Source organism: Aspergillus lentulus (genome assembly GCF_001445615.1).
Source record: "Aspergillus lentulus DNA, contig: Alt17, strain: IFM 54703, whole genome shotgun sequence".
In the NCBI taxonomy this organism is placed as follows: Eukaryota; Fungi; Ascomycota; class Eurotiomycetes; order Eurotiales; family Aspergillaceae; genus Aspergillus; species Aspergillus lentulus.
In genome coordinates this window covers 459,190-474,148 of record NW_028322112.1, presented here as the reverse complement: position 1 = coordinate 474,148, position 14,959 = coordinate 459,190, and the positions used below count along the sequence as shown (strand labels likewise).

The 14,959-nt window shown below is 49.3% G+C and overlaps 6 protein-coding genes and 1 non-coding gene across 7 annotated transcripts; 4 read left to right on the top strand and 3 right to left on the bottom strand.

Moving 5' to 3' along the window:
* Positions 1–1,986: 1,986 nt before the first annotated feature.
* ALT_9197 (pectate lyase) lies at positions 1,987–2,814 on the bottom strand (the record flags this gene model as incomplete). The annotated part of the gene is made up of 2 exons (XM_033559795.2): positions 1,987–2,390; positions 2,454–2,814. The coding sequence occupies 2 exons, from the start codon at positions 2,812–2,814 to the stop codon at positions 1,987–1,989; spliced, it is 765 nt and encodes a 254-aa protein (XP_033415686.2).
* Positions 2,815–6,977: 4,163 nt separating this feature from the next.
* Positions 6,978–7,856, bottom strand: ALT_9196 (ankyrin repeat domain-containing protein; the record flags this gene model as incomplete). Its single annotated transcript, XM_033559794.2, has 1 exon — positions 6,978–7,856. The coding sequence occupies one exon, from the start codon at positions 7,854–7,856 to the stop codon at positions 6,978–6,980; it is 879 nt and encodes a 292-aa protein (XP_033415685.2).
* An 866-nt stretch (positions 7,857–8,722) lies between these two features.
* On the top strand, positions 8,723–9,385 carry ALT_9195 (uncharacterized protein; the record flags this gene model as incomplete). Its single annotated transcript, XM_033559793.2, has 1 exon — positions 8,723–9,385. One exon carries the CDS (start codon positions 8,723–8,725, stop codon positions 9,383–9,385), a length of 663 nt encoding a protein of 220 aa, XP_033415684.2.
* A 1,349-nt stretch (positions 9,386–10,734) lies between these two features.
* ALT_9194 (uncharacterized protein) lies at positions 10,735–11,808 on the top strand (the record flags this gene model as incomplete). Its single annotated transcript, XM_033559792.2, has 1 exon — positions 10,735–11,808. One exon carries the CDS (start codon positions 10,735–10,737, stop codon positions 11,806–11,808), a length of 1,074 nt encoding a protein of 357 aa, XP_033415683.2.
* Positions 11,809–12,014: 206 nt separating this feature from the next.
* Positions 12,015–12,626, bottom strand: ALT_9193 (uncharacterized protein; the record flags this gene model as incomplete). Its single annotated transcript, XM_033559791.2, has 1 exon — positions 12,015–12,626. The coding sequence occupies one exon, from the start codon at positions 12,624–12,626 to the stop codon at positions 12,015–12,017; it is 612 nt and encodes a 203-aa protein (XP_033415682.2).
* A 417-nt stretch (positions 12,627–13,043) lies between these two features.
* On the top strand, positions 13,044–14,429 carry ALT_9192 (uncharacterized protein; the record flags this gene model as incomplete). The annotated part of the gene is made up of 3 exons (XM_033559790.2): positions 13,044–13,576; positions 13,638–13,974; positions 14,310–14,429. 3 exons carry the CDS (start codon positions 13,044–13,046, stop codon positions 14,427–14,429), a joined length of 990 nt encoding a protein of 329 aa, XP_033415681.2.
* Positions 14,430–14,713: 284 nt separating this feature from the next.
* ALT_t190 lies at positions 14,714–14,801 on the top strand. Its single transcript is given in 2 exon segments — positions 14,714–14,750; positions 14,767–14,801. It is a non-coding gene; the product is annotated as a tRNA-Asp (tRNA).
* The last annotated feature ends 158 nt before the right edge of the window (positions 14,802–14,959 follow it).

The following is a 14,959-nucleotide window of genomic DNA, read 5'->3' as shown; positions in this document are numbered from 1 at the left end:
GGATGCATCCTCTCTTTATACCATGCTCGAGGGAGTCGACGCATTATGTCATTGGCACCTGCCATCCTCGAGATTGACTTGGACGAGACTCTCATCATTCCTCATGCAAGCCTTGTCTTACTCTGTCCCTGGCTAGTAACGAGGGTGTCATTCTCGGGTGAGAAATGCCGTGAAGCCATAAACGCACCCCGCGCACTAATCGTCGGAAGACCTGGGGCAGTGGTACATTCTTCGGCTGTTGAAGAATGCGGTGTAGAACCTATCGATTTTAGGAAAAGCACCAAGAAGCTTCTGAACACGACTTTAGGACATGTGATGAAGCAAGGGGATGCTCGCTGGCTGCTGGCCCAAGCGATTCGACTGGGAATGGGCCAGCAAGGGGTAAGATTACCATATTTGTGACCTCGGCCCTCTCACAGATCCTCGTGTCTGAAATGCTATTCAGCCATGACAGAATCCATTGTCGAATAGCATTTATTCTCTCCTGCTGTCATCCTCGAAGGATCTTGTCGTGACCGAGTCGCGTGGAGCATAGCTTCGCATCGCAACCAGCCTCATTCCCGGAGAAGTCAAGACGTCAATGCACATCTCGCGGTAGGACTCGCTTAGGTATGGTATGGCGAATTACAAATACTAGCTCAAAGCTAATCTAATCCCTCATGCTGTCAGTTGTATAGCGGTCAAGAGATCCAGCTGCAGGCGCAACATCGCAAAGCTTTGGCTACAAGCATATCATACAGGGGAACGAGTCAGTGTGGCTTCAAATTTCTGAATTACGTACGTATTCGCCGAAGCCCTGGAATGCAATATGCAACTTCACTGGTTTCAGAGCGATGTCAGCGAGATCATTGTCTCTCCGCGAGGGCCGGATGTCAGTAACTGGGGCTATACCTTACGGATGTCTCAGCCCAGGTCTCTGCAGCGGCAGTGAGGGTCTGACCCCAACTATCCAGCAGACTATGTCGCTGTTTAGCGTTAGGCTCCGACATTCAGTGTTGTGGCATCGCTCAAATTCCTGATTCTCTGAGCCTCTTGTCCCTTCACTGACATGAGGATACGAGTAACTCCATTTCCTTCATACTCCTAAACCAGAAATCTGACAATAAGACCCCACAAGAGCTGGTAAGTTATGCAACAAGGTCATCAGCTCTGCGATAAGTTCATGTTTCTCAGCGCGGATCTCCATCCCATCTGCAAGGGAACTGCTCGAACAGCAAATGTGCATCAGTTCTAGCTGTCGAAGATACAAACGGATTACAGTCGAGCCACTTGACGGAGTAAGGCGAGTTGTTTATCCTGGCGCGCTAAGACGGCTCGGCGGTCTTGAAGCTCTTGCAAGAGCTTAACGCCTTCGATGGCATATACGCCAGGGGATGTCGATTGAAGACCAAACCTACGAAGGATGCTCGTTCGATAAAAGAACTCGATCTAGCAGGCCTGCGCATGTTTCCACTGACCTACATACGCCAGTATAATCTAGATGCAGATGATGACCGGATGATCGCCCAGGCCAAAGATGCAACCAGCCACTCTTCTCATCAGCGGTCGAGCGTCGAGCATCGAGCGTCCTTGCTTGAAGATACAGCATTTCTTCTATAAATGAAACACGCCTTTATTCAAGCTGCCGAAGCATCATACCGCGACGGTTTTCCGGAATCATATTACTGATTCAATCCGCCTACATTCGCCTATCTGCTTGGCTGCATATACGACGGAGGTCCATTTGGAACAACATAATACATGCTTGAGATTATTGGCTTCCTCCAGTCTATCTCCCTGCCGAAGTGGCTGTCTGCTGCGAATCCTCGGACGCGACCGTAGTATGTCAAGAACAGTACGCTTAGAGACACACGCAAGACCCTTTGTGGTACAAATCCAAGTTAGAGGATGTTATTATCTAGGTGATACTGCGTATATACACAAACAATGCCACGAAACAGTCAACCAACTCATCCGCTTCCCTCAGACCGAAAAAAACGCAGCCGCTTAGCACTTAGCCAAAGGCTCGGTATACTTGCAAGCATTGCTAGGACCGGAGCCCTTCTTCTTAGGCTCCTTGTCGTTGTTGTCGGTACCCTCATACTCAACACAGATCTCCTTGACGCTGCTGGCGCAGCCAGAGATAGTCGCGGTATCGCCATAGTTGGAGTTGATGCCGACGAGCGCCTTGCCACTGGAGGCCTTGACGCCGCTGATCTCGACGGTGCGCTTGAACTGCTTGCTGCAGTTGCCGCAGGCGCGGTACAGCTTGCCGAAGTTCTGCACGGTGAAGTCCTGGATGGTCACCTTGCCGCCGGAGTTGTGCTGGATGACCTTGTCGTCGGCGTTGCGGGCGCCGCCGCCGATGATGCGGTGGGTGCCGCTGCCGCTGCCCTTGAGGGTGAGGGCATCTAGATTGAATTAGCGGGAACGTGTAAGATTGTGGATGCTAGAGAATGGGAAAGAGAGCATACCCTCGCAGACATCAGTCCACCAAACGTTCTGGATGGTGCAGGAGCCCTTGCAGTGGACACCCTCGATCTGGTCGGCGCCGATAATGGCGTTCTTGAGGGTGGCGCCGTCCTCGAGGATGAAGACGGCGTCCTTATCGCCGCCTTCCTTCTGGCCGGAGCACTTGACGCCACGGCCGTAGGTCTTCATACCGCCGTCGAAGACGCCGCTGACGGGCTTGGCGGCAGAGTAGGTCACGCTGCCCTTCGAGGCGGGGATGGGGAAGGAGGCGCGCTTGTCCAGGGCCTGGTGGGTGGTGGGATCATGGGGGGTGGCAAGAGCCGAGGTGAGGAGGAGAGGGAGGAGAAGAAGAGGCTGATACATTTTGACTGATTGATTGATTGATTGAGTCTGAGGATTTGCTTGGCTGGAGTGTTAATGAGATGAGCGTGGTGATGAGGAGGACAACGGTGGCAAAGGAGCTGAATTTATACTGTCAGGACTGAGGATATCCCGAAAGCAATGCAATATGGCATTCTTGGTATGTCTCACTGCGATACCGGTTCTCTACATTTAATGAAGCAAATATTAAAGTGAAACGGCGGTGATGAACCCCATTTCCGCCATTAACAGCAACATTCCGAAAGCCCTGATCCATGACGCCAAGCACTCATGGCGTTTACCAGCGGAAAATCAGTTGGGAACCGTCACCTGAGTCAGGGGGGTCAGGGACCCGTATTGCCTGTGATTAATGAACCAGGGACCCATATAGACAGCGTTAATGTCTATTAGTCTCGCACGGTTGGAGGACTCAAAACCCGAAAGCTGCTCATTGGTGGAGCATATTGATTCTGACTCGTATTATGCAGGGTTTGAAGACGATCACTGGAGACTGTTATGCAACTTTTTGCCAGGGAGATACTGCAACACTCTCCCCAACTCTTGGAAAGTCGGGGAAATATGCAAGAGACGTGGAGTATCTATGCAGGGCAAAGGTGCAGCATGCAATTCCTGGTCGACAGCAGCGACAACAACGGGATTTCGCTCCGTCAAACCCAGAAAGCCAATATCGGAGTATGATATGCTTGGCGCCCTTATAATCTCCTGCGGTCGGATGTTGTTTCACTGGCGCATACTCTGGACGGTTCTAGTGCAGGGGCTGTGGAGCAGCGGACCCTCCCTGTACGGGATGTGATTCCGAGATTCTCGCCTGTAGCTTGGTTTCTCTTCGAGATCACATAGCATATACAAGTATACAATGGATACTCGACTTAGTTATACTCCGTAGTAGCTGGAACACCAGGCAGCCCGGTCACAAAGAGATTGTTTTCATAGCGGTCAAGTGAGACAGTTGATAAGAACAAGTCAAGCAGGATCTTGGCATTACCTAGATGATCCATTCAATAAGTCATGAATCACACCAATGAAGCAAATATTTCCGTGCCAAGCCCCCCGACGCCTGCCAAGAGACTCTTGTGTTTCATCTGCCCCAGAACAGCTATCCCCCCGGCGGACTTAGCCCGGACGTAGTCTGTTCTTTGACTCGAGGAAGGATCAATTTGCCGAATAACTGACAGTGAAAGTACTTACGGAGTACGGATACTCGGTACTCATTTACCCGAAGAGAATATGAGCCGAATGCTTCCTATTGGTTATGGCTGTCATATTCTCTGCCACTTGGTTTGGCATACGCTGCACTCTACCATTTCTACGAGCTAGAAATGGTGGTCCTGGACACCTTTTGTCGTGTGGTTTTATGTTGGCACCCTCCAGCTACTCAGGATTAGAGAGTATGGATACATTATGTTCATCTATTCTTGTACTTTCGTTTGATCTGAGTAGTCAACCGGGACTGGGTACAGCGACATTTGGAGGGTATCGAGGCTTCAAATTAGTTGGTTTTACGCAGATGTCTTGCTCACCTTCGTCACGGAGCTATTAACCCATAGCGGATGTAGACAGCATCATGAGCTGAGCCCATCCAGTGTGGTGGACTATCTCCTTACTCAATTGAGCTCGGGATAGCATCCGACTGCCGCCCTAATATAACCACCTGCAGCGTGTCTCACGCGGGCCGAGTTGATTGGTATATTTGATGGCTACAGTGCTCGAGCATGTCTCCTGACGGCATTATCCCGTGCAGAAGATATTACCTCAAGAAGATGTGATCGACATAGGACTAGGTCTACTGGTGTAGTTTGTCCGTCTCCTCCTATTGCCTGTGTAGATTATACTCCGTAGGATCTGCGTCCTTGGAGGCCTTGTATCATGACGAGACTATACATTTGTAGAATGCGTGAATTTGATATTCCTGTTTCTTCGCCTTTGACTATCCTGTCGCAGTAGCTTCCACGTATCGAGACATCGCGTTAGTCATGTAGTCTTGACCAAGGTCCAAGGCATTCTGATGGAAGCTAAATCTGATTAACGTCAATGGCACTAGTGGCAAAGATGGTTTCCTTCAGGAATAAAGCGCGTAGATTCTGAAGAAAAACCATTGCGGAGAGACAGAGCATATAAAACATGCAGGATGCCACGAGTCTGGATATTTACCTGAGACCGAGTATCGTCTTACCCAATCATGACCAGTGTCAGCAGAAATGACTCTGCTTGGCTCTTCACTTGGCACTCGCTGAGCTTGTAAGAAAGTCGGGATGATTTAGTTGTTCAGTCGATAAAATGAAAATAGGAGGTTCACGGGGCAACCCAATTCTGCAATATTTCATCAATCACTCTGTGGATCCTGTTACTACTGTTTCTGCAACGGAGGCCATGGATTGGAGTGCGGCTGTCGTCAAGTAGTTGGCGACAAGACAATCACTACTCAGAACTATAAGTGGGACACCCTCCATGGTATTCATACAGACCATAGTTTTCGTCCTGTAACACATTTCTAGCTAACTCAAAGTCTCAATTTTGACGACTTGCAGCCACTATATCGTATGATTTAAGACACTGACCTCTTTGTCTTAATTTTCCATCACCTGGCATTGACGGTTGCATCCTCCTTAGTCTTCTGCAAGTCCCAGTCTGTAATCAAACATGGAGGTGGGTAGCGGGAGTCCTAGCAAGTCAGGGTTCATAATTCATATACCTACGTGGCGCCACGCAATGCCGCCACGGCCAAAGCGGTTGTTAAATCGTCGCTGCTGGAAAGGATCCTGCCCCCCAAACGATACATCCCTCCCGTCCATCTACCGTCAGGTTGCTGCGACCTGGGCAGAATCCTCTTATCTTGGATGTTGCTTATCTCCATGTTGTTAGAGGATATTAGACGAAGAGCAGCGCTAGGTGCGTCTATAGTGGAGCCTTATGCGCTCCTGGAGATGCTGGCGCAAGAGACCGTCCAGGGCATGGAGGTCCTGCTCCCCTCTGTTGTGGACACACATATCGCTGAGATAATACGGGAGGAAATCTGAGAGGTGGTAGTAGCGAGAACCATGCTCATATGCACGCGTTCGCAGCATGTCCTCCATAAAGCGACAAGTAGCTATCAGATTACTGCCCGACCATTGCGATAGAAAAGGCGGAACATGTTGACTGAGATGAAGGGGTCGATATACGGCCGGGTGGAGTCGAAGTATGACTGAGCAACAAGGAATTTCAGTGTGTCCCAGCGACTGCGTTCGTCTGAGGGTCACTCACGTATACCAGACCATCCGGATTCAGATAATACAACATGTCATCCATAGTCTTATGTATAATCTCCTCAGCAACATCAAGTGTCATCAGAGCGAGAGCCGCAGTGTCCAGATCGTCCGGATATGTATTTGTTGATAGCACCGGTGGCCCGTAGTCAAACACCTTCCAGCGACGTTCGGGGGATTAGGCTGGCCAATACAGACACGGTCCCTGAACTTCATTAGTAAAGGCGGGTTGATGGGTTAATGGACGGTTCCCCTGAGAGCTCTCGACTCACCCATCGCCTGTGAGATGCAACAGAAGCAGCTGTTGGAGTTGGTCTCGGATCTCGACCCCTGCATCGCTAACGCACCACATACCCTTCGCGTGGCTGCGAAGCCATGCCTCATCTCTTTGTACGGGCTCCCCAAACAGATTGTACAATTTCTGGAGTAGGCTATCAGTATTTTCAAAAACACTCCATGCATGCCGAGGCACTGGGCGCTAATGACATTCTCAGTCCGGTCCTCATCGAATACGGTAGATTGGGCCGGAAGTCCAGCAGCTTTGAGGACTTGCTCGTATAAAGCTCGCGTGGGCTTGCGTACTTCTAGTTTACCAGAAATGAAGACATCGTTGAAAATCTCCCAGCTCCGAACTTTCTCACAGGTTATCTCATATTTTCCTTGGGTTATATTAGATGTAGCGAAGACCCGGAGACCAAAGATTTCCCAGCCCCGAACTTTCTCACAGAGTATCTTCAGTGAGCTGCGGATGCATACCAATAACAGAAATGTATCTAGTCAGTATTACCACCGCTGCAGCTCCACCATCAAAACTAAGTTGCTGAAGTCCTCAAGCGGATAAAGCATCTCGTAAATCCATGTGAACTCCGGTCTGTGTCTCTACTCCAAACTTGCCCTAGTCTAGACGACCGGGTTGCAACGGTGTGCATCCCTGAGTATCTGAGCAATGTTGTCGGTCCCATAACAAGTAGCTACCATCAATGCGGTCTCTGCTTCGTGGTCCCGCACGGATAGATCAACACCGAGCTCCACAGCGCGTTTCACCAAGTTCTCTCGTTCATATGCAACCGCCTCATGTAGAATCGTTCCATGGGGGGTGCATATGTGCGGGTCTGCTCCATGAGCAAGAAGAAGTTCGCAGGCATCTTCATGACCATTGGCTACAGACCACCAGAGAGGCGAAAACCCATCAATGTCCAAGGCGTTGACATCTACCCCGGCGTCGATCACCATCTGGACGACGGTGAGATTGGGTTTCTGGTCAGCCCAAAGAATAGTGTGTAGAAGTGTTTCCTGGAATCTCGCGACAATCGAAGGGTCGGCCCCCTTAGCGAGCATGAGCTGGACGAGTTCAGCAAAACTACTGTTCCTGCCGCTTTGAGAACAGGCCCAGTGAAGCGGAGTTTGTCCCCCTAAATCCTTGGCCGACAAGTCAAAACCAGCATTGATAAGCATTTTAACAATTTTGTTGCGATCTTCAGAAATAGCAAGATGTAAGGGTGTATAGCGCTGGCAAGTAGCCACCTGGTCCTGAGCACAACGTCCGGCAATGAGATTGACGATTGCTTCAGCATTCTCATCAATGGCCCGATGCAATATGGTATAGCCCCATCCGTCTTGATACCGTAGTTGCTTATCAGTCACGAGATTGGCGAGCTTTGGGTCTGCAATGAGAAGCGATATGGTTTCGTGGGGCCACAGGTAATCCACTATGATCTGGATAATCTCGGGAGGCAGAAGGAGCATATTCGAGGCGTGCACTCTGGAGGGTGAGGTCATATTGCATATATGGGTATGTTGCAATTCAGTCGCTGATCTATTGAGCAAGGAGAACCAGAGAGATATGTGTGACGGAAGGGGAGAAGAAAGATGATGCTCATAGAAGATTTTTAACAGAAGGTGCACACTTATGCCTTGAATTCTCACTTGTTCCTTGGAATGAGGCTATAAGCTAGATTACATTCACTGATATGGTATCCTCCATGGGTACACATAGTGAGAGATATTCACCATGAGCCCTCTAAATGAGCTCATATTGAATTCTGCTTAGCTGTTTTATTATAGCTAGAGACAAAGAGAAGAGTAGAGGATATGTCTGTAGTGTGAATTCTAGATGAGGCCATTCAGAATTTGATGTATACTTTACCTCATTTCTCTCTAGATGAAGAATCAGGTTTTCAGATATGTACCCATTATAGTTTTAGATACTGTAGACAATTTTGTTTTCTTCATTATTAGCAAGAGACCAGTTCACAGGCTGTCTATCTAGATCTTGTGATCATTTGTCAACAGCCCTTATATTCTTCCTTAGTCATTAAGTTATTTAATCTTCGTCATCTGCTCATCCACTCTTATAGAAATAATGAGTATAAGTTGTCATATGCATCTTCTTCATACAGTTATGTATGACTTATGACTGGTTATGGACATAACTTAGTCCCTCCCTTTGTCTTGGGCCTGAAATTGGGCCAATCATCTCCAGCGTAACAATAGAGTCAAGAATGTAAGTGGGTCATGTCGGCGTCCAGACCTCGTATTCGGACTCGTGACGTTGGCATTTCCGTAACCCGTTCTATTTAATCCATACGAGCTCGCCCACTTTCGCAAATATTCCATTCTCTTCACCAACCGAGTCACGTCGCAACATGAAAGCTCTCCTCCCCATTACGTCTGCCATCCTCGGCACCACAGCCGTGGGAGTCTACCTCTTCCGCCAGAACCTCAGATCCCGCATCACAATAAAAGCGCAACACGGACATCTTCCGCGCTCAATATCCTCCAATATCACCACCGCCCCCGATGAGGTCTTCACCGAGCAGACAGTAGCCGTCTACGACTCGGCCTCGATATCGGTGCCACGCGGAAAACTCCCCGCTCTGCCGACTGAAGAACTGCTTACCCGCTTGATGCGGCGGAATATGAGTAGCTTCACGAGATTGCCGCAAGCATATATCCTGCGAACGATGAGCACAGAGGCCGAAGCGCCCAGTTTCAAGGCTGCGAACCTCGAGCGCCTGGATTTCAAGGAGGGGGATCTCGTCTGCGGCGCTTACCGGGTGATTCTGCGGACGGCGGACAAAGTGGAGTTTGAACTTAAGCCGATGGGGGCTGTTCGGGGTCGTTTGGTGACTACGATTACGGAGAAAGACGATCAGATGGTCTTTATGAATGAGACGTTGATGTGGAAGCCTAAGGGGGAGAAGAGGGTGATGCCGCTGGAGACGGCGGTGGGCAAGTGGATGCATGAGTTGACGGCGTGGTGGATGGTTGATTCGGGGGTCAAGCATTTGATGGATTTGAAGAATTGACGGTGGACTAATTGTATGGATGAATCTCCTCTCTTTCGCTGTCTGCACGGTTAGATTTTTCTTCTTGTATGTAGTGATGAGCTTCTGTGCGATTTTTGCTTGCGTGTTTCACGCCTCGTTGCGGTTCAGCGTAAGCATGTTAGAGTTTAAGAAGATATGTATATTACGAGGTATATGATTGAATTCATGTAAAATATGCTATTCAATCTCCAGGGAAGTAAAAGTCGTGGACTGTAACTCGCGGATGAGATATACAGAGAGCAATAACTAGTAAATGAGAAGCTCGTATTACCCGGGGTTTAAGATGTGATTGCGACTCCCATGCCGAGAGTCGGGTAAACTATATCATTTGTTCATTACTTCCTGGTGTATCATCACGATACGATGGCCGATTCTTTGGATAGGTACATTTGACCTGAAAGGCTGAAACGAGAGTATTAACCTTATTACGGCTGCATTCCCCATAATTATTACATCATTTTCTGTCATGTTCGTGCGCACTAAATGCCAGTAGATAATGATTAGAAGCAGCTGGATCATGCTCTTCCTGTTCTGGGAGAAGATTACTGATCTCCGACATCAACAGAGGCCTAGAGAGGCAGTCTAGATCGATCTCCAGAGAAAGAGAGAACGTGCTGTGTTCCTGAAAGTCTTCGGAGTTCATTGTCCAAACTTCCCGCGACAACCTCAATACTAGCAATGAGATGCATGCCCAACAGTAAAAGCGGGAATTTGGCGACTTTCTGCTCCCGTTGACCCCACAAAGCAAAAGCTAACGAGAGACTAAAAGAGACACTAAAGAATAGGCAGCAGACCCGATTGGACTCCGTCTCGAAGGATGCAATTTCTGCCCTGATTCATGATCCAGGATGCGCGTTGGCAATTCTCACTGGCCGATGTGCACCAGACCGTTGATATTCGATCAGGGAATATGCACCCCAACCGCGTGGTGTCTATCAAAATCAGTATCTCCGATTTCAGGTGGAACTCGAGTCTGGACCATCATAACATGAAGCTCCAATGAACATGGACAATGGGACGACGAAGAGACAAGGTTTTGTCCGTCTTAGTCTATATAGACCGACTACCTCTAGTTGCAATTCAAAACTGCCTTCGATCTTGATGCGATGTAGTCGTCATTGACTCTCTTTTGCTAACTTGCAAACTTAATTCGATTTCTTAATGTCGCGAGTTGGTGAAAAGGCTTATGATAATGCTCACGCCTTCTCATTGATTCCAACATTCCGTCCCAGCGTTTTTCAATCTGAAGTTCACCTTACATTTTTATCCATCTGTCCATTGTTTACACTGCTTATCTCTGTATCTTACTATACACCCTCGCAGTCAGCATGGGAAGAACCATGCTTGTCTGCCTCGTAGGCAGTATCACGGCCTTTTCCATTCTCGCTGATCTTGCTATCTCCATTACTTCCTACATGCTTCAAGAGAGCCCATCAAACGAACCCAACTCTACCAAATGGAGCAGCGTATCTCTCTCAGCCGCCAATTTCATACTTGTTGGTCTTCTGTCCTACCGATTATACCTTGAGAGCGAACCTCAAGCGACGGAATGGGTCCTGTGGAAAATCCGAGCTCGCGCTCTCTTCAGTCTCATCATCTTTATCAATATCGGCGTCATCAGCGGTGAGAGGGTGCAACACCTGTACTCCAGCAGTCCAAATAGTTCATCCAGCAGCGTGTGGCTCTCTCTGAACATAGCCCATGCCGTCGTATGGACGATCTCAGCATACTGTCAAGGATTCCTCTGCGCCCTCTCGTTCGTCCTCTCCAACATCCTCGACAACCAATCCGGTCGAGTGTCCAATTTACCCATTAATATCGGCCGCACAGCCGAATCAGTCTTTTCAACGACCAACCTCATCTCACCCCAAAGTCCACAGTGGAGGAATTCCCTCCTATCACCCGTCCCCTCCTTCCTCGAACCCTTACCATCCCCTCAGAGCGAGATGAGTGTCAGAACAAGCATCCTCCGCTCCCCGCTCCCAAACTACTACACCTGCAAAGACCCCGAACCACTACTCCTGCAGACACGCACCAGGGAAAAGTCGCTCCAATCGACTCCTTCCATCGACACCGTCATTCGGTGTCCTGAATCCAAGGAGGAAAGCGGCATCACGCCGGCTCCCACCCCGACCGCTCGCGAGTCCCTCCTCGAGGCTATTGAGAAGAACATCCACCCACTCTTCAGACCTAGCACGCCGCATCTTTCTCCAATGCCGAATATGTCCACTTCGATTATTGCTCCGTTGGAAGGGCGTGACCAGACCGTGTCCTTACCACGCCAGAGGGAAGTCGTCGATCCGCAGCTGTCGTCTGAAACAGCACAGCCTATACTACCATTTTACGTTCTCAATGCGACGGCGAGGAAAAGCCTTGCGCGGTATGAAGATAGTAAAGTTTAGGGCTCCCTGCCATGTTTTTCTAGGTATGTCGTATGTCAACAAAAGCTTTATGGTTTCCACAATGAGAACTTCTCTGAAGACGACAATACATTCGCTCCTCATTGATTCCCTAAAACAAACAACTCATTAATGATACTGAAATGCCTTGTTAACCGAAAACAATACACCGCCGATAATTAGATGCTTCTACTGAATCCAAACACAATCTACACCCCCAAACACCTCCCCAATCCACAACTCTCAAACCGAAACAACCCCCCATCATCCACAATCGTATCTACTCCCCGCTCCTCCAGTACCTTCTCCCCATCAACCCACAACTGGAGATTCCCATTCCCGTCAACACCCCACTTGACCAGAACAGACACCACATACCACCTCCCCACCTTCACACTTCCTAGACTGAACGTCCTCATCTGGCGCTCACGAGGCATCCCAGTCATAAAACGAGCGTGGAGCTGATCTTCCCGGACCCAGATCAGACCTGGTAGGCGGTCGACGCCGGGGGACTCTGCAGTGAATCGCGCGAGATTGTAATATCCCCGCAACGCGAACTGCCATTCTTCCTGGAGGGAGAAGGCGAAGCTGTGAAAGGTTGTGTCGCCGAGGCGATAGGTGTTGTGATCAACAAATGCATAGTTATATCCAGGAGTGTTTGTGTTTGTGTGTCTGTGGGCGAGCAGATGGTTTATGTTGAGGGAGGAGGGGCCGGTGATGATGACGCTGGGGGGTTTTTGGACTGCGCTGTTGTGTCGAGTGGTATGTGCGGTGATATTGATGGTGAATAGTAGAAATGCTATTAGGAGTCTCAAAAGCATTATGTTGGTAGATTGAATTCAGAGAGCGGGTATTCATCTTTTCGCCATGTTGATGTTGTTATCTGGCCCCTTGTTTACGGTCTTGTGTCTAGAACTCTAGATCGGTGACTTGGCTACTGGGAAAGCTCCGCTCTCTCCGTACTAACAACACGGAGAGAAATGTCTTATCTCTGCTTATGAAATGGATGCTTCAGCAAGAAGTGATTAGCGTTGTGATAATTTGCTCCAACTGGGACGGGTACGGGGGACGGCCAAGGCCACCGCCAAGACCGACACGAGGCAAGGTACGAGGCAGATCCCAGGCTGATTTCCATCGCCTGACGTATCCTTATTATATTCACAATTCCGATGCAGCTGAGGACCTGACATCGACAAGAAACTGACCCTCGCAATAAGAGGGACAATTTGTAAATAGGGATGAGCATCAGGTCCCTCGCAGAACAAACAGCGGAAACTCTCCTCGTCGCCCTTTTTGTAATCGGCTTGTGGTTCTTCTGGGCAGCGTCGTTAATCTTCAACGGCGTCTGGTATGCGCTTCATCCGACGGAAATTGTGAAGAAAATCCGAACCACTGGGGGCCGTCCACCAGTCGCTCTGTCCCGCTCCCGCCGCTCTCTGACCCTTCCTCTCCGGCCGCAACATGGGGATGTTCAACAACGATCTTACGACCAGCTCCAGTCCCTATTTTTCAGGAAGCTGGCTCCCGAGATCCGCTGCATGATATATCGCGACATCCTTGTGCCTTCAAAAGCGCTTCATGTCTGGCGAACCCATCGGAGACTCTGCAGCATGCCGTGCAGGAACCTAAACCGACAGGCAGATATGCAAAGTGATATTCACAGCTCCTGTGGGCCTCCTTTGGCCGACGATGGCACGGTGTTAAGGCGATTGCCCGGCGAAAGCCCCCATCAGAACCAGATATTACCGCTGCTTTGCAGCTGCCGCAGGGTGTAAGTTTTCCCTCGCAGTCAAATACCCGGCTAGTAGTTGCAGGGGTCTCATACTATACAGGTACACAGAGGCGATTGATCTCCTCTACGAAGCGAATAGATTCCACTTCGACAGCCCGCTTACGGTCAGGGCATTGCCACTGTGTATGGTTCCTCGTCGACTCGCATCAATCCGATATATCCGGCTTGATATCCAAGCTTTTGAAAATCGCGCCATCGTCGCCAATGTCCTCTCCTCCTGGGAACAGGCATGCACTGTCCTTGCGGGTATTGAGGCGCTGGAGGAACTTGTCGTCACCCTACGCTCACTCGACAAGGGAACATGTTACAAGCCGCTTCCTCTAGTAACTCTCCTGGGACCCTTGACAAAGATCACTGCCTCGAGCTTTGTAGTGGAGGTACCCCCACTTGATGATCCAGAAAAGACTGTCGGCGGGCTGGGTGTTGTACCGTTCACACTGGAGACGAAAGACTTTCTGCATGGAACGATTCATCAATGCTCCTGGTGGGGAAGGGAAGGAGCAGAGAGACCCAGGTGGTTGCCTCCACTGTGACTGTGACGGGGTAATAGGACTATGATGACATGTACCTATCCGGGAAGAGATTGACACCTGGATTTTTTTACCGATAGCTCCAACTTTGATAATTCGAATTCAGAGTAATCGTGTAATCAAAAACTTCCGCTCTAATTGTGGAAGGCATATACACTGCAAACCAGTTGACCGATGTACAGACTAGTCGGTCCGGTTATGACCTGGACGACCAGACTTTCTGGGAAGGCCTTTCTCGGGCAGCGCTGGTTGAAGAGATTCCACCTGATGGGGGTGCGTTCAATGAGCAGAGATCGCTGTAGTTGATGAAAGCCAACCTAGAACATTGCAGGCGGAAATATATGTTGGAGTGGGAAGGTCGACGAGTAATGGCTGGGAACCAGACAGCAACACCAGCGACTGATTCTTGGCACGTTTCCGGTATAAATGGGTAGTATGGATCTAGAGATGTTTATGACATGGAACAAAGAAAGGTCTCTGGCTTTCTGCGACTAAGGAGTTTCAAAATATGGTCACCTCCTTTTGGACACCCCCTGCTTGGTATTTCTCCTTTATGAATTCAAAAATCGCTAAGCCTACTAAGAAATCCTCGATGGTCTAACGGTCATGATTTCCGCTTGTCACTCCAACGAGAACGAGCGCGGGAGACCAGGGTTCGACTCCCTGTCGGGGAGATTTTCTTTTTTCCTTCCTTTTTTTTTGACCTTTCCATATTGGTCTGATCTATATTTGCACAGAGTATTATTCCATTGTCGTCCTTTTCTTTTCAGTTGCTGTCTCCTATGTCCACACTTACAACGCCACAAGCAATGTCAAGAATTTCCCGTTCCGG